This window comes from Salvelinus alpinus, chromosome 17 (assembly GCF_045679555.1).
Source record: "Salvelinus alpinus chromosome 17, SLU_Salpinus.1, whole genome shotgun sequence".
NCBI classification, from domain to species: domain Eukaryota; kingdom Metazoa; phylum Chordata; class Actinopteri; order Salmoniformes; family Salmonidae; genus Salvelinus; species Salvelinus alpinus.
In genome coordinates this window covers 30,120,648-30,140,407 of record NC_092102.1, presented here as the reverse complement: position 1 = coordinate 30,140,407, position 19,760 = coordinate 30,120,648, and the positions used below count along the sequence as shown (strand labels likewise).

Below are 19,760 nucleotides of genomic sequence, written 5' to 3'. Positions count from 1 at the left end.
TTAGGGTCATTGTCCTGTTGGAAGGTGAACCTTCGCCCCAGTCTGAGGTCCTGAGCAATCTGGAGCAGGTTTTCATCAAGGATCTCTCTGTACTTTGCTCCGTTCATCTTTGCCTCGATGCTGACTAGTCTCCTAGTCCCTGCCATTGAAAAACATCCCTACAGCATGTTGCCACCACCATGCTTCACCGTAGGGATGGTGCATTCAGGTCAAAGAGTTCAATCTTGGTTTCATCAGACCAGAGAATCTTGTTTCTCATGGTCTGAGAGTCTTTAGGTGCCTTTTGGCAAACTCCAAGCGGGCTGTCATGTGCCTTTTACTGAGGAGTGGCTTCCGTCTGGCCACTTTACCGTAAAGGCCTGATTGGTGGAGCGCTGCAAAGATGGTTGTCCTTCTAGAAGATTCTGCCATATCCACAGAGGAACTCTAGAGCTCTGTCAGTGGCCATCGGTTTCTTGGTCACCTCCCTGACCAAAGCCTTTCTCCCCGGCCGGCCAGCTCTAGGAAGAGTCTTGGTGGTTCCAAACTTCTTTCATTTAAGAATGATGGAGGCCACTGTGTTCTTGGGGACCATCAATACTGCAGAAATGTTTTGGTAACCTTCCCCTCATCTGTGCCTCGACACAATCCTGTCTCTGAGCTCTACGGACAATTCCTTCGACCTCATGGCTTGGTTTTTGCTCTGACATGCACTGTCAACGGTGGGACCTTATATAGACAGATGTGTGCCTTTCCAGATCATGTCCAATCAATTGAATGTACCACAGGTGGACTCCAATCAACATCTCAAGGATGATCAATGGAAACAGGATGCACCTGAGCTCAATTTCGAGTCTCATAGCAAAGAGTCTGAATACGTATGTATATCATTTCTAAAAAACAGTTTTCACTTTGTCATTATGGGGTGTTCTGTGTAGATTGCTGAGAATTTATTTTATTTAATCCATTTTAGAATAAGACTGTAACATAACAAAATGTGGAAAAAGTCAAGGGGTCTGAATACTTTCCGAAGGCACTGTAGTGCCATATAAGGGTTATTTGGCTTGTAACCCTAGTGGAACCCATTTTGGCATTATATGGGGAAAAAATGTGAAGGTTCTATACATAACCATGCTCATACGGTTCTAAATGGAACCTGTATGGTTTCATAAATAACCCTTTCCTAAGGTTCTATAAAGAACCATAAGAAAACGTTTGTATTCTTTATATTTCATTTCTAGTTTATTAGCCATATTATATTGTTAAACGCCCATAGGTGTTATTATTGTGTTTATTAGTAAGTTCATTCAGCTGTGCTAGCTCTGGAATGGCTGGCGTTCCCTGTGCAGGAAATGAAGAACTACTGACTTAGTCAACCATTCTCAATTGACATAAGACCATACGTGAGTTTTTCACAAGACACCATCACTGGCCATAGTCATATACAGTACAACGTGTTTCTATTTACATTTCAGTCATTTAGCAGACAGAGCGACGTACAGTCGTTAGTGCATATATTTTCATATTTGTTCGTCCTGATCCCCAGTGGAAACTGAACCCACAACCCTGGCATTGCAAGTGCCATGCTCTACCAACAGAGCCAAATGAGACTGTCGTAGCATAACACAACAGATTATATCAACTGGAATGACACTACCCTTCGTCACTAAAAGAGGAAACAATCATATTTTGAACTGAAAATAACCATTGAAGGCCTCAAAGGGTTATTTGGGTCAGTATGGTTCCATACTGAAGAATCACCCAAAGAACCCTTGAGGAACCCTACTTTTTAGTGTGCACAGTATCCACTCAGGGCCTTCTTCTTACTGGCTCACCTCTACAGTGCAGACCCAGATCGACCAAACACACGCAGACCATAAACATAGAGCACAGTAGGGAGGCGAGGCATGCTCCCCTGACATCTTGGCTGGAGTGTTGTAAGAGAAGACAGAAAAAGTGTGTGTGGTGTGTGTGTGTGTGTGTGTGTGTGTGTGTGTGTGTGTGTGTGTGTGTGTGTGTGTGTGTGTGTGTGTGTGTGTGTGTGTGTGTGTGTGTGTGTGTGTGTGTGTGTGTGTCGGTGGTCTCTGTGTAAGTGTGTGAAGTGTTGCCAGACTGGTCTGTACACATCAGATCTCCCTCTTCCCAAAACCAATCGAGAGTCAGGGGGTGGAACTCAGACAGAGAGAGAAAGAGAGAGAGAGAGAAAATCGTTTGATCTCTAACCATCAGATCAGAAGCACTGAGCGCTGAGCTCATTAAAAGGCAGAGTGGTACCTGAGGTATTATTCAGTTCAGGGAATGTTGTAATTACATTTCAAACATCTCTTCAGCCTGCCACTTCTACTCTTTAATGTCTCACAGACATTAGTTCACTGTTGGATCTCCAGCTATTCTGGCAACAACATCAAATAACAAACACACCTACAGTCTCTCTCTGCAAGAGTGGACTAGATACGCAGTTCAAGTTCGATGTGAGGTGGTGGTTTGTATGTTTTTGCCAGATCAGCCCAGTGTGTGTCTGGGGGGGGGGGGGGGGGGGGGGGGTGTCTCTGTGTGTCTGGGGGTGGGGGTGGGGGGTTTTGTGTGGGGTGTGTGTGTGTCTCTCTCTCTGTGTCTTGTGGGGACCTAACGCCCAGAACTCTGTAGGGCCACACGGATGGACAAGGTGTCGCTGGGTACAGAGGGGACCTTGTGCATCACTCAGCGAACACTGAGGAGCACTGAGTGACAGGGGCTCGTCTATCAGCGTGTGTGTTTGTGTGTTTGTGCATGCGCGGAAAGGTAGAGAGACTCAGTAGAGAAGTAGAGAAGGTGACAGTGGAGTGATGACAGACATGCAGAGAGCACAATAAACCTTATATACACTGATGATATCATATAAGCTCTATGCATTGGTCTACCCAAGTACATAAACACTATTACAGCTTTTTAACAGCCAACTAAACACAAACACACACACACACAAACAGTTATCCCTCATCACCATAATGAATTGTAGAAAGCATTGGAGAACACTTTTCACTTTACAGTGTTTTTCCCCTCATATATTTCCTAATTGTCAATAAATGTATATGAATGGAAAAGCTGAGGTGGCACGAGTCAGACCCAACCCCTTTAATTGGAATCTGATGAAACAATCGCTACAGCAGAAGCCAAACAACAGGGCTGCCTGTTATTAAGACCTTATAAAAGTTATTGGAAGCCTTTTCAAAGACTAAGCCTACCTCTCAGCAGAACGCAGCCTAAGGTACCACTGACTCAGCATACAGACATACGGATGGACGGACAAACTGACAGACAGGAGATCTAACTCACAGACACAAAAACAGATCCTGTAGACATTAGCATCAACAGGGAGAAATAGGGAGGGGGGGGGGGGTACTGACCTACATTCCTAACAGACAGGGAAGCATAGCGATAAGTACAGATGAGGGCCACAAGGCCACAGGTGACATATGTATACATATATATATATATATATACTGGAGACAGACAGGTTAGCAAATACAGACAGTACAGAAGAGAGATACCTAGAGAGGTAGTAGGGTTGAGACACATGTACAGTATAAGCAGAAGGAAACATCATCAATACTATTCTGTAGCAGATCATGTTACAGACAAAGATACAGTGTCCAACTGAACACTTGCAGAAATTCAGTCACTGTTTTCATTTTAAGTTATCAGCGTACACCTGTAAATGCATTTAGGGGTTCAGTGTTTTCCACTGATCTGTATGAGCTGAGGATAGATTTCAGTCTGGAGTGAGTGTTGAAGCCTGAGATAGCCAACTATGAGGTAGAGATCTGTTGCTCTGCTCTCACCTCTGTTTGACAGAGAGGAGTATAGGAAACCTGTCAGTGATGCAGCTCCTACTCCATTCCTTTAGCCACTATCTCCTCTCCCTGTTCCCAAACCCTCCAAACTGAAGATACTGTGCAGTACACATAAAACACACACATGCAAACACACACACACAGAAAGGTGGTGGCGGCAAGCTAATACCTAACAGATTTCAGCTCATCTGTAGCTTGTTATCACTGTAACAGCCTGACGCCTCGGAAAACGGTCATACTTCACACATACACCACACACTTCTCCTCTTTTTCTCCTTCGCTCTCCATCTTCAACTCTCTCTCTTTTTACCTATTTAAAAAACCTCACGACAGCAAAACATCTGCCAAATCATTTAGAACCCTACAGTTACCAAAAAAATAACCCCAAATGTAAAGAACAACATTGTACATACGGAGATACATATGCCACATTTACATTATCGCAATGCTCCAAAATAAGAACATCCTTGCCAAATCTAAGTAATAACCATTTGTTGTCAATGTGTCAAATCTTGATTATCACAGCAAAACCCTCTGCCTTAAATTCAACAAAACTAAAACGAACTATGCTCCTACATGCAGCTTTTAACCAACATCCACTGTCTTCCCATTGCAGTGTCCCACAGACACAAATAAACAGAGAAAGAGGGGTCACTCTCTGTGGGTCTGGGGCTTTGGGAACCAAACACAGCGGCTGGAGACTGGGGAGAGAGAGGAGGGGACCAGGGAGGGTGGGAGTCTATTGAGGGTTCTTCTCCTGTCTCTCCTCCTCCTCCCCTCCTCTTCAGTCTTCATGTTTGTTTATCCAGTGGATTAAGAGTGTAAACATCTGGTCTGGGCCCTTCATCTGGTCGCACTATACTGGCACCCCATAGGCTAATGCCCCGTAATAGTGTGTGTGTGTGTGCGTGCGTGCGTGCGTGTGTGCGTGCGTGCGTGCACGTGTGTCTCCACCTCCCTGTCTGGATGGTCCTCAGAGCTGACACCTGAGCCCAGGGATAATATTGATTCAACAGAACACTATAAGACAGCCTGAAATCCCAGACTAACCCAGACTATCCAAATACTAACCCAATACCAATTCAATATTAATGCAGAGTGTCCCTGGTTATGGTCTGTCTGAGTGCTAACCACAACACCATTGACCCAGACGATGCCTCAGCCACCTCAGTGATGCACATTGCCACCAGCCACAAAAACTTTGACTTGGAATAATGATGCTCATTGGGCACAGACGTCAGTTCAACGTCTAGTTTTGATTTACATTTGGTTGAGTTGTTAATTAACATGAATGCAACTTGAAATCTACAACTAATGTCACCATATCATTGGATTTACGTTAAAAGTTGGGTGAAAAGACGAAATGCCCTTACGTTGATGACTTTTTGCAAGTTCAATCAGATTTCCACGTTGCTTCAACGACATCACATAGATTTTGGGGGTTGGAATTACGTGGAAACAACGATGAGTTAACCAGTTTTGCCCAATGGTAACCTCTGACCAACTCCAGGATTGGGGGAAAACTCACAAAACATTCAACATGCAATTTCCTACATTCTCTGTAACCATAACATCCAATCACTTCTGTGAAATTGTACTCAATACAGATCCTCTGGATGCCTTAGCCAATAAATATAATATTCAAATAGTGAATATAAATAAATATTCAGAGAGAGAGAGAGAGAGAGAGAGAGGCTGGTGAAAAGTAGTCTGTGTGTGAGGGAGTGCTCAAGCTCTTGTATCTGACTGTATCATCTATAGGTACAAATTGAGCCCCAAGCCAAGCAGTGTTAGTAGTTTGTGTGTTAAGGGCTGGCTGGAGGAGTGTTATTCTGAGCTCAGGGTGAGGGATGAGGGGGTGATGGGCGAGGGGCAGAGGAGGGGGGCACATCTGATGCCCATTAGACCCCCGGGGCCACACCCTGGTGAAACAGTCACATCCCTTCTCTCTCTCTCTTCTCTCCTTCACTCGTTCTTCATGGTACACTCACATCCCTTCTCTCTCTCTATTCTCTCCTTCACTCGTTCTTCATGGTACACTCACAACCCTTCTCTCTCTCTATTCTCTCCTTCACTCGTTCTTCATGATACACTCACATCCCTTCTCTCATTGTCTCCATCTCATGCCTCTCATCTCATGCCTCTCATCGCTACATCTCTAACCCACCTACTCCCTCCATCTGACAGGTTCACACACACTGTAAAAAAAGATTGTAAGGCAACTAGCTGCAATAGGATTGTAAGTTTGCCTAAAATTTGGTAATATAGCTGAACCAACATACATTCTCAAGTTGAATTGTATGATCACTCAATTTTGAAATGTAGGTTGAGTTAAGATACAATTCAACTTGAGAATGTATTCTACGTTATTTGCATATTTCTCAGAGGCCTTGCCAAGATTGATTATTGAGCTACCTAAATCACATGAACTGGAACAGCCATCTCACTATCGGGTGCAATAAGTCCAATAACTAACAAATTTCATTCACAGAAAAATGTATGATATTTATCGCTGTGTGGCATAAGTTTAATCAACTAATCAAAGTACCTGTAAAAACACAGTTATTTAAACTAATTATTCTGAAAAATCAACCTGCAAGAAAAAATGGTGGGAAATATGATAATGATGAGTGTAGTTTTGAGTGATTTTGAGCAAACATGAATTTGTAATTTTACTCAACAAGCTTGTTGATATTCAGCTCATTTTGAGCAGAGTTTGCTGAGTAAACAAACTTTAACACATTAGCTCAAATTCTTGTCCTTTTGAAGTAAACTCAACTCACAGAAGAACGCTGTTTAAACAATTGGTTAAATTGGCTTTTTTTATAGTGCACACACATACAAAGAGACACAATCACACACACACACACACACACACACACACACACACACACACACACACACACACACACACACACACACACACACACACACACACACACACACACACACACACACACACACACACACACACACACACACACACACACACACACACTCTTTGTATGTGTGTGTCTCTTTGTATGTGTGTGCACTATAAAAAAAGCCAATTTAACCAATTTAACACAGTCTTGTATAACTAACCTTGTGGACACACACAATTCAGTCCCATTCAAAATCCTATTTTCCCTAACCCTAAACCTAACCCTAACCCTAAACCTAAACCCAACCCTAGCTCCTAACCCTAACCATAAACTTAATTCTAAAACGAATCCTAACCTTAACCCTAAACCCTATATAAATAGCATTTGCTCTTGTGGGGACTAACAAAATGTCCCCAGTTGGTCAAATGTTTGTTAATTTACTATTCTTGTGGGGACTTCTAGTCCCCACAAGTATAGATAAACACGTGCACACACACATACACACACACACTAAAGTTATTACACTACTAAAAGACTTCCCAGGCCAATGTTCCTTGTTTTAGCACTGCTGTATATTATTACTGTGTGCCAAGAATGGCAGGAATCTGGGTCTACACACAAATCAACCCTCCCACCTCCTCCTCCATCTTTTCCACATTGTCCGGACTACCCACCCCCTCCTCTGTGCACGGACCCACAGGGGACCCACTTGGCAGGGCTGCCACCATTATCTGTGTCCACCTGCCCCACCATAGATGCCCGTGACACATGAAAGCCCTGTATTTTCTGCCCACGTGTCCTTTACCATCTCCGGGGCTGTCATATATAACCGACCGCAGAATCATACACACACAAGTAAGCAAACATGCACGCACACACAGACACACAGACACACACGAAAACAACAAATTCACCCAGAAAAACATCTGCTATATATCATCCCCAGAGCTGTTCTTTCCTAATTAGATCATATTTACAGGGAAGATCTCAACTGCATTCTCCTCACGTCCTCTCTCCTCGTCTCCTTCTCAAAACCCATTGGATGAGAATGCCAGAGGTCCCTCCCCTCTGAGCTTCTCCTCCAATGAAGGTTTTGGGAAGGAGAAGAGAAGAAAGGAGAGAGGACGCAAGGAGTATGCAAACGAGATTCTTCCACAGTGTATGGAGACTGTGAATCTGTATGGGGTCTATTATGGCTACATGAGTCTATGGGACAGAAGTCAGGTGTTTGTCTTGGCTGGTGACACAATACTCTGGGTTACTGCTTACTGGTAGGGACCTGGTCTTTCTATGGTATTATATGGTGAAACTCTACACTGAGTATGTGTGAGGGAGTGCCTGTGTGTCTGTTTGACAGAGAGAGTAATGTATATAGACACATTGACTGTGCGTTGGACCTGCCCTCAACTCCTAAGCTCGTTTTTTTGCTTCTTAAGAACACATTTAGTCATTCTATGTCTACGACCTCACATAGTGTTGTTTGACCTCTGTGTTGTGAAGGTCCTCAGTGGAGACAGAAGTTGTCCCTGTGGATTCTGAGGTAGAGCTGTAGTACATTCTTCGCACCACTGCCAGGGCTCTGTCAGAAGAGATCCACTGGACACTGACACACACACGTGCACACACACACACACACACGTGCACACACACACAGAGGAACATCTCTCTTATCAGTCGTCTCAGGACGCTTATCTGACACGGTCACACGATCCCCCTATAGAGCCAACCAGAAAAGGGGGGAGAGGGAGAGGGGGGTAGAGGGTGACCTCAGCACCCCGGATCTCAATCAACCCCTTGTCAGAAGGACAGCCAACTCACTGTAAACCTCACCAATGACTTTCACAGTGGAGTGAGGTTTCACCCAAAACTCAGTCCAAACCCTACTGGCTCACACACAGTGCTCATAAAACACCCTAAACCTGGAATTATGGAGGAATTTGGGCTGAATTGGGAATGGCTGGTATGGAGGGGCGTGAAATGGGACAGGCATGTGATGATACGTCCAATAAGATGGTCCATCATCTGTCAAATGTTCTAGTGCTTCCCAACAAGGTGGGTCAGAACCAGGCCACTTCTGGAGGGTCTAGAGGGGTACTGGAATGCCCAGTCCAGTCCAGGCTAGTCTTGCCAGACCCTGCTGAGAAGGTCTCCCTCCTCCTCTCTCTCTCTGTAATGAAGAAATGACCCTCGTAAACACTAGTAGGCAGGTAGTCTCCCTGGCCCCTGTACCAGCTGACTCTCCCTATCAGAGCCAGGCAGCACCCCATGTTGAGCTACTCTCTTAATTAACACACACGTGGCCTGTATGGAGGATTGGCTCAAGTATCAGTTAACGGCGGCCTATGTAATCGCCAGGAGTGCTGAGGTAATGAACGCAGTGTGTGTGTGTGTTTGTGGTTTGTGTGCGTGTGTGCGTGCGTGCGGGCTCCTATATGTGTGTGTGCAGTCGTGCGTCTGTATCCTATAAATATCAATAACTAAACTCAGCAAAAAAAGAAAAGTCACTTTTTCAGGACCCTGTCTTTCAAAGATAATTTGTAAAAATCCAAATAACTTCACAGATCTTCATTGTAAAGGTTTTAATGCTTAATGGGAAACAGTGAACATGCACCTGTGGAACGGTCGTTTAGACACTAACAGCTTACACACGGTAGGCAATTAAGGTCACAGTAATGAAAACTTAGGACACTGAAGAGGCCTTTCTACTGACTCTGAAAAACACCAAAAGATAGATGCCACGGGTCCCTGCTCATCTGCGTGAACGTGCCTTAGGCATGCTGCAAGGAGGCATGAGGACTGCAGATGTGGCCAGGGCAATACATTGCAATGTCCGTACTGTGAGACGCCTAAGACAGCGCTACAGGGAGACAGGACGGACAGCTGATCGTCCTCGCAGTGGCAGACCACATGTGACAACACCTGCACAGGATCGGTACATCCAAACTTCACACCTGCGGGACAGGTACAGGATGGCAACAACAACTGCCCGAGTTACACCAGGAACGCACAATCCCTCCATCAGTGCTCAGACTGTCTGCAATAGGCTGAGAGAGAATGGACTGAGGGCTTGTAGGAATGTTGTAAGGCAGGTCCTCACCAGACATCACCGGCAACAACGTCACCTATGAGCACAAACCCACCATCACTGGACCAGACAGGACTGGCAAAAAGAGCTCTTCACTGATGAGTCGTGGTTTTGTCTCACCAGGGGTGATGGTCGGATTCACGTTTATCGTCGAAGGAATGAGCGTTACACCGAGGCCTGTACTCTAGAGCGGGATCGATTTGGAGGTGGAGGGTCCGTCACGGTCTGGGGCGGTGTGTAACAGCATCATCGGACTGAGCTTGTTGTCATTGCAGGCAATCTCAACGCTGTGCGTTACAGGGAAGACATCCTCCTACCTCATGTGGTACCCTTCCTGCAGGCTCATCCTGACATGACACTCCAGCATGACAATGCCACCAGCCATACTACTCGTTCTGTGCATGATTTCCTGCAAGACAGGAATGTCAGTGTTCTGCCATGGCCAGTGAAGAGCCCTTTTTCTCAATCCCATTGAGCACGTCTGGGACCTGTTGGATCAGAGGGTGAGGGCTAGGGCCATTCCCCCCAGAAATGTCCGGGAACTTGCAGGTGCCTTGGTGGAAGAGTGGGGTAACACCTCACAGCAAGAACTGGCATATCTGGTGCAGTCCATGAGGAGGAGATGCACTGCAGTACTTAATGCAGTTGGTGGCCACACCAGATACTGACTGTTACCCCCCCCCTTTGTTCAGGGACACATTATTCAATTTCTGTTAGTCACATGCTTGTGGAACTTGTTCAGTTTATGTCTCAGTTGTTGAATCTTGTTATGTTCATACAAATATTTATACATGTTAAGTTTGCTGAAAATAAACGCAGTTGACAGTTAGAGGACCTTTCTTTTTTTGCTGTGTTTCTATCAAATGCAGCGGGCACTGTTGCTCTTGGCACTTCCTGTCAGCAGCTCCAGCATGGAATTAATTTATTGCTGAGCCAATTTTTTATTATTTTCATTTAACCTTTATTTAACTAGACAAGTCAGTTAAGAACAAATTCTTATTTACAATGACGGCCTAGGAACAGTGGGTTAACTGCCTTGGTCAGGGGCAGAACAACAGATTTTTACCTTGTCAGCTCGGGGATTCGATCTAGCAACCTTTCGGTTATTGGTCCAACGCTCTAACCACTAGACTACCTGCCGCCCCAGAAAGCATGGGGTGATGGGAACCCCCTCTGAGAGCGTTCACAGCGCATGGGGAACAACGTCCGTGTCCCAATGCAGCCTGCAGTGGGGGGGATTGTTCACAGCGACGCACATCACTGTGAGCGACACGGACTTTGTTCCCTGTGTGCTGTGAACGCTCTCAGAGGGGGTTCCCATCACCCCACTCCTGCTCACCTTTCACTGGCCCACAGCCACACAACTCTGGATCTCTAGTGCAATGACATGGGTAGACACATGTATATACACACACATTACACTAACTGACTAACACACACGCACACAGACAACATACAGACAGAGACTCCATTCCTCATCCAAACTAATTCTACAACACTCAACATTACACCCACACACGTAGCCTCTCACCCAGACCAACACACTGAGACCACAGGACCTTCCTTCCACCCTACCAGTCCTCTGTCTCATTTGCCAAAAGGCAAGAATAACATTCTCGGCTTCCTGTGTTCACTGCACTGAACATCAGCCAATAGGAGAAATCAGAGAATCAGAGAAATAGACGTTCAATCAATGTGATTACAGTAGTAATCAAACTACTACCCCACCCCCCCCCCCAACCTTCCTCCAGCTCCCCAGACCCCCAGTACCATAGCCCAATGGGACCCCCAGGACCACGGCCCTGCGACCCCAATTGAAACTGTAGCCCCGTTCACTAACTCTCTCACCGGGTCAACTAGCCATGGCAGAAAGGGCCAACCCCACCAGCAGTCAGAAAATATACAAAACCCACTCACTCCTCATAGAGTAGCAGTGAAAGCAGGGATTGCTGTAGGTTCAAAGCCTAAAGTAAATACTCCTCCCTCCTCCTCAAACTCCAGACCTATTTTTCTCAAATTTTCTCCCTCCTTTCTTTGCCTGCGCTACGGGCCAAGCAGGACCTCTTGCTCTCTCTTTCTCTCCAATGAAATATGCAGAGGTCTGAGCTGTTTACCCAAGACTAGGAGAGATAGAGCCTTTTATGAAGAAACCGAGAGCCGGCATCAAATCCCTGGCATCCATCACCTTTAAAGAATGAGTTGCACCTAAACAGGAACTAATCCCTTTAAAAAGGCCTATGTGGCATCGATACGAGTCAGAAACAGTTATTCTAGTGTCAAAATTAACTACAAAGTGTAAATAGAATAAGTTCTGTCATAAAGTCAGTCTCATCCAAAACAGAGTTTGGATCCTCAGTGATGTCAAGAAATCATACCCCCTTTTGCCAAGCTCCACGTGCAAATTGCCCCTCTTCCCTCTTCGGTTCCCTTCATTGAGGGGAATCGATTAATCTGGCCCTGGCACCTGGGTAGGCGTTTACTACTTGCTTTCGTTTTGGAACCGGCTGCCTAAGGGGCATGAGCGAGGGTCCCCATTCAAAGCTCACAGCGAGGTCGACTCAAAACAAAAGTGACGTAATTAGCATGTGGAGTAATGAGTAGGATTCTGTGTTTCCAAATGCAAAAGTGATCCCAGTGAAAACTAGTTTGAACATATATTTAATAGAAAAGAGATACTGTTGGTTATGTAACGTTATCATTTGATAATAGTAGTGAGGCAGGCTAGCTAGCTACAGGCTAGCTAACGTTAGACTACAAGTCGGATTTGCAAATTAGTTCGTAGCTCATACAAGTATATTCTGTATTTTCTAGGGCAAATCTAAATAATGGATTCAGCTATGGTGGTAGCTAACTCATGTCTGAGTCTGACTAATACAGTGAACTAGGAGCAACAAACCGTAATGGCGTCACCAGCCTAAATCTAATCCAATCTGAAGCTACAATCAGTCTACATCTGTAAAGCATAGAATTAGGGGTTTCCACTAGTTACCAGAGCCACAAAGTCAAAAACAAAAAAGATTAGGGTTAGGCATAAGGTTAACAGTGTGGTTAAGGTTAGGGGACAGTAACATTAGTAGTCTTTAAAAAAACAATACTTTTAGGAAAATGTTTTTTTTGTGTTTAGCTCACACCATTTCATTTAAAAGTTATCATTAAGGTTTCTGTAATATAATAAATGTTTCAAAAATGAATGTAGACATTAATTAATGCTTTCCTATAGCTTCCAAACTCTTTTTTACAATTGAGGAGCACCAACAAGATGGCTGCATGATGGTTTCAATACAGTGTCCTCAGTAATCCAGCGTTTATACACATCACTGATTTATACATATATACAGTACACACGCACACACACACAAACAATCAAAAATACAGATGACACACAGAGGCTTATGCTGTAATGTATAGTGTGTATATAGACAAACAGACTTGCACAGACACTGTCTCCCTCTCACACACCAACACACACCCACATTGCTAGTCCTCCTTTTATCCTCCTTCCATCGCTATACCACCATCCTCTCCATTCACGCATTCATCAATCCCTCTCTTTTCCCTAACATTCCCTTAACACAGACACAGTCGTCCCTTAACACAGACACAGACACAGTCGTCCTATAGAGCCAGGCCTATAGAGGCCTGCCACACTGACCCAGCTGTTCTCTATGCTGCTGCTTTAGTTTGTTAAATGCTGTGGCTCAGCTGGACCCTAATGGTTCCACAGACAATGATCTACAAAGAGGTTAAAGAAACAGACCAAGAGATGAGTCTATCAGAGTGTGTGTGTGTGTGTGTGTGTGTGTGTGTGTGTGTGTGTGTGTGTGTGTGTGTGTGTGTGTGTGTGTGTGTGTGTGTGTGTGTGTGTGTGTGTGTGTGTGTGTGTGTGTGTGTGTGTGTGTGCGCAAGGGAAACGGTGGGAGAAAGGCATGTTACCTAATTAGAGGCAGTGTATAGCTCCCAGTGATAGCCACCGCTGGACTGGAGGAAGCCACAGGTCTCTCATGACGGAGCTCCAGCCATGGCTATGTAATCATTACTTCCCAGTCACACTAACATGCCCTTACTGGGACTGGGAGATACTGGGGGTGCTGGGAGTAGAGGGGGTCTGAGGAGAGGTTGCATCTAGGTTGCGTAGAGTTCATAACCCCACCTGCTTTCACTGACTTGATGAGGCATTACAAAAACCCTCTGGTTCCACGTCAAATGATCTGTCCTGCCAAGAAATATGTTTTCTTCAACCTCACTTCATTTTAATTTCCTTTATAGGCATAAAGAAAAACACAACAGGTTTGCCAGAGTCCGGAGAGTATCCATCGGTCTGGCAAGTGGAACTTTTTCTCAGGCTCTTTCTTTCTCTCTTTTATTTTCCCAGTCTCCCCCTCTCTTCTCTCACACATCTCCTGTGTTCCTCTCCCTCTCTCCTCTGTCGGTGCTGTGTGATCTGACGGTATTGTCGTCTGGGAGCTGTAACTTCAGAGTGCTGCGGCGGAGGTGGCAGACATAGTGACGACAAGGTGACACTTTATCAGGGCTCAGACACCAAACACACACGTGTGAGAGCGCCACAGGGTGTGATAAGAGAAGAGATGACAGCTCTGAGGTGTCGGGCGTCAAGCAGATAGCTACCTGCTACTGTCACCATCCCTGCATACCAGCACCATCTTGTTTTGTGAGATACTGGAACACACAGACATTGTTGATGGACATTCTAGAACAATCCACCACTCAATGGTAGACCACTCAATGGTAGTCTATATTATAAACTGGGTGGTTCGAGTTCTATATCAGACCGTATAGCAAGGGTATGATAAAACATATTTTTACTGTTTTAATTATGTTGGTGTCAGGTATGCGTAAATGGCTGTAAGGGAGTCAGGTGCAGGAGAGCAGATATTGGGTAGCCAACGGAGCCTTTTATTTAGGCGAACCAAAAGCACATGGCAAAGTGAACACGAAATAACAATACGGGTTAACATAACCCAGCGCAACAGACTAACGTGCGCATAACATGAAATAGAATAAACAATACCACACAAAGACATGTGGGAAACAGAGAGTTAAATACACAACACATAATGATGGAAATGAGAACCAGGTGTGTGGGAAAACAAGACAAGACAAATGGAAAATGAAAAATGGATCGGCGATGGCTAGAAGACCGGCGACGTCGACTGCCGAGCACTGCCCGAACAAGGAGAGGCATCGACTTCGGCAGAAGTCGTGACAGTTGGTAACCAGTTTAAAATAGCAATAAGGCACCTTTGGGCCTAAGGACAGCCATTAGCTGTGGTATATTGGCCATATACCACATCCCTTCGGGCTTTATTGCTTAATTAGAACATCTCCTCAGACATTCTTGAGCTTCTGCTTTCCTAAAGTGACTCCATAATGACCCTTTTCATGGACACACACTCTAAACACACTCCTGGAGTTGAGCTGAGAGGTAATGCCAGCAGGAGCTAGTCCACTCCAATTCTGTCAATCTCTGTCATACACCAAAACGTTTTACTCCGTATTTCACTCTCAGAGCTGTACAGTATGCTGTTAATTGGTGTGATGAGCCAACTGGATTGGTTTCTGAGACCCCTTTTTCTGCTTTCTGTTTCTAGATTTTTGCAGAAGCCTGGGAACTAGAGAGAGAGGGATGGAAACACCCAACATTCCAGCCTCTGGATCTCCAGACAATGACAGATTATTCAGCTCCTTCTAAATCCCCACTCGAACAACATCTGGAAAACACTGGAAAAACAAACGCATTAATTAATTAAAACAAACAGCCTCTCCATCTGCAGTACTCTGGAAACAAATTGAATCCTTTCAAAATGGGTGATGATGAGGAGCCCTGTGTTTATGTGTGTATTTATGCTTGTGTACATGTGAGCAAGAGAGAGGTGTGTGTGTGTGTGTGTGTGTGTGTGTGTGTGTGTGTGTGTGTGTGTGTGTGTGTGTGTGTGTGTGTGTGTGTGTGTGTGTGTGTGTGTGTGTGTGTGTGTGTGTGTGTGTGTGTGTGTGTGTGTGTGTGCGTGCGCGTGTGTGTGTGACTGTTTGCGTCAGTGCATGGGAGCGTGTCCAGGCTTATTTACCCAGCTGAGGTCTACATATGCCTGATGGGGCAGAGGAGGGGGAGGATGGGGAGAAGGGAGGACATGGTGGGAGGTGAGGAGACAGAGGGCCAGGGGGCTGGGGGTCTCCATCTACAAACACTCACCAGCACACACAGAACAGAACAGACCTGGGGCTACAATGACACCCCCTGAGACCCCTAGTACACACCCGGCCCCAGACCCACTTTAAGAGCCCACCACCAGGGGCTCCCCACTTCACATCACAAACACTGCCTGCTCCGACACCAACCATCCATCCAGCCTGACACCCAGACTAATCACACAGAGCAGGAGGCAGGGGCACCACCAGATACCAACATCAACCAATACCACCAGGGGGCGAAGAGGGTGAGAGGGAGGGGAGGGGGGTATGGGGAAGTGAAGGGGGGAAGGAGTAAAGGGGAGGGTTAGGGGGACCTGGGACTTGGAGTCTTAACAGTCTGATGATTATCTTTGAGTGAAGGAGTAGATGGGAGGAGGGTTGTAACAGATGGAGGGAAGGAGAGGTAGTGGTGATTCAGAGGAAGGGGTGCTGCTTGGTGCTCCTTCCTGCTTTAAATACCCATACTAATTGATTAAATGAGATAATTACACTTTTTCCTTTTTCTAAATTGCCTCTAAAAGGGAAGGATGATATCTCAGGGCTTTATAGCGGGATCTGACTAGGGGAAACTTAGGTCAAGATTTGAGTCAATACCAGCTAAATTTTACAGGTCAGTCAGATGTGCCATTTTTTCAGCAACAGGATAAATAAAATATGAGCATAATTATTTTATATTGAAAACATCTAGTCCAACAGGGGGAAATCCCTTTGATTTGTCTCACTAATGCTTGCAGACCCACTGGGACTGGAGAAGGGCCATGTTTGTGAACACTGACCAGGAAATTACAACTCTATGTTTCAGCCAAATGAAGCATATACATATACAGGCAGCCTGAGATGACAAAGCTACTCAGGGGTATCACACGTTCAAGGCATGTACAACCATAATCGGTTCCAAATATCTAACCTTGTGAGATTGATTTATCCCACTCCAGTCTATGAGTCGCAGATAAAACAGCAGTTGAATGTAAGTGGTTAGACAATACATTATGAATCCATATATTGTCATAGTTGAGTGTGCGAAGACAGAGCCTAGAGGTTTCCGTCTCGAACAGCAGAGTCCGCTCGCTCTATAAAACGTAATTGCGGCGCAGGAATGGAATAAACGTCTCGCGCGCCACAGTGTGCCAGACCGCAAGGAGGTGAAAATACGCTAAAAATCCCTTCAGGGAGAAAGGTCGGCGATGTATCCACGTTAAAACCAACTAACTAAATGTGGGGCTTCGACTAACCGCTCGCTGCCTACAGTAGACCACAATCAACCATATTTAAACAATCATTTCCCACCTTGACAAGACCCTCCAAGAAGCCTGTGCGTGGGATGTAGGTTATAACACTGAGGAATTAAAATATTTAACTCATCCACATGTTATAAAACAGGCCTGTGCATTAAAGGTGTGTTGCAAATAATACTGTAGAGTATTATAGGCCTATGCTTGCACAATTCAGACAATGGGATAAAGGCAATTAAATATATTGGTGTTAATGAAATTATATTCTATGTACTATTGAATTAAATATAATCGACATAATTTATTGGACAATAAGAAATACAGTATGTTCTAATGTTCAGTTCATGAGAACATGAGTTCATGTGTAGGATTTTTGAGAACATTGAAAAAATGTAATAGGCCTAGATACAAAAAAATACAATATTCTATAGGTATATTATAGCTACAAATTTAGCTTCTGAGTGTTTTTAAGAAATTCAGAGACCTCTTAAAATCACACTGTTGCCCACAATTGAGCTCAAGCGCTTTGAATGGTCGCGAATCTCTGCTCTGTGGAGAGCCCTGGCGTCTGTGATGTGTCTTGTCGAACACACAGGCGAACACAAACACAAACACACACTAGCATACATTCTTCAACTTTGAGGTGCTTACATGGGAGTGGGTACCCTAATAATGGATAAAAAGCAATAGGCTATAATTCACATACACGCCCTGGAAAAAGTAATGCACTTGTTCAAACAATTTTGACAGATCATGTTCAAACACCTTGTGCGCATTCTGTCAAAACCTATTTTCAAATGATGACACATAGTTGAAAATGAATAGCCTATTAGGCAATAGAATAATTAAATTATTCCCCAGTTGTAAGCCTAGATCGGTCAAAAACGTTCCTCCCCATCGGGGTCTTAGACGTTGTTGAAATAATAAAACATTTGAAAATAAAAAAGTTATCAATATAGCTGACCAGAAAAATAAATGTGATCAAATGAATGTAGTTGAATGTATTTTTACCTTTGTATGAAAGTCTGAGTCGTGGTACGTTCATCTTGGTAGCTGAGACTGTTGTTAGAAGAAGAGCAAACCGAATCATCCTCTGGCAGAAATATGATAATTCCTTCATGTTTCCTTAGAAATGTCCTTTTGAATTTCGATAGATCTTTGAGTTTGGGAAGTTTTGCAATTCACCTCTGTAACAAACGAATATTTACATTCAAAATTATTGTAGCACTGTATTTTCATAAGTTATAAAACTGTTTGTCATAAATTTGAAGGACTCAGTCACTCCTGTATCTAGACTCCGTGCATAATTGTCTCAGATATTAGTCTGTTCCGGGTCCACCACTCTCTCTGTTCCGGGCTTGACAGCGTGGGTTTGTTTCTAGCTCTGAACAGACTTCGCTATAACCCCGCCTTTCTCTGGAGGAGCAAGAGAGCAGAGCAGCAGCCAGCAAAGGGAAGCGTTCTAAGCGACCCGCCTCTCGCCAGACACGCTCTCAACGCAAATGCTCATCAGAGTCCACTTTACGCACTATGTGATAAATAAGTTTGTTACATTATTTTGTCGATGAGTGGCTGTAATTGAGTAAAGCTCAAAACCTGCGTCTGTTTATGTATTTTAACCTGACATGGAGTGAAACGAATAAATTATCATGGTCTGTGCGCAATAATAATGTGGTATCACTGAGTTTGTCAGCACCATGGGCGTCTGTGCGCGACTTGCGTTAACCCCTTGAGAGCTATTGTAACGTGTGCGGTGCTGTCATTAAGTTGCAGGTACTCCTCCACTCTCCAAATGAGCAGGGGTCTCAAAGGGGTTATGGCTAGGCATTTAAGGTGTCAGGGAAATGGCAATCCATTGCCTTTTGTGGCATTTGTTTCTTCAAGGAAAGGGGTTCCCTCTTCCCTTCTCTTGTACTTGAGGGATTTAATGGCAGTGGTAGTAGCATTTGCAGCTTGATTAAGATATCAATGCAAAATGGAACTGTTCTTGTCCCCATCACCTAAACCTAAGCAATGCATTCCAGTGCTGGCTAAGCCATAGCAACACCTAATTGGAATGGACCAAAGGAACTCTTAACTATAAGGGATCCTAGAGCTTTGCGGCCTTGCATGTATTCAACACCCAAGTTCAGGGAAAAAGTGTGGATGGTTGAATACGGAATGTATAGGAAAGTATGATTGAAGGGGCATTTGAATAAATTGTGCTTCTTTTGGTCTGAATTACATTGTTACCAGTGGTGTAAAGTACTTAAGTAAAAATACTTGAAAGTACTACTTAAGTAGTTTTTTTAGGTATCTATACTTTACTATTTATATTTTTGACTACTTTTACTTCACTACATTCACAAAGAAAATAATGTACTTTTTACTTCATACATTTTCCCTGACACCCAAAAGTACTTGTTACATTTTCAATGCTTAGCAGGACAGGAAAGTGGTTCAATTTACTCACTTATCAAGAGAACATCCCATAGCTATGATTGAGAATGTCAAAGAGAATGTTGAACTCCTTATATTCAGTGTGTGTGTGTGCGAAAGAGAGAGAGAGAGAGAGAGAGAG

At 44.4% G+C, this 19,760-nt stretch overlaps 1 protein-coding gene across 1 annotated transcript in view; it reads right to left on the bottom strand.

The window, feature by feature from the left end:
• LOC139542722 (semaphorin-3G-like) overlaps positions 1–18,608 on the bottom strand; it is a 77,838-nt gene extending 59,230 nt beyond the window's left edge. The window contains exon 1 of the mRNA XM_071348496.1: positions 18,212–18,608. Coding sequence (XP_071204597.1) covers positions 18,212–18,320 — 109 coding nt within the window. The 5' untranslated portion in view covers positions 18,321–18,608. The remainder of the gene's footprint in view (positions 1–18,211) is intronic.
• Positions 18,609–19,760: the final 1,152 nt, after the last annotated feature.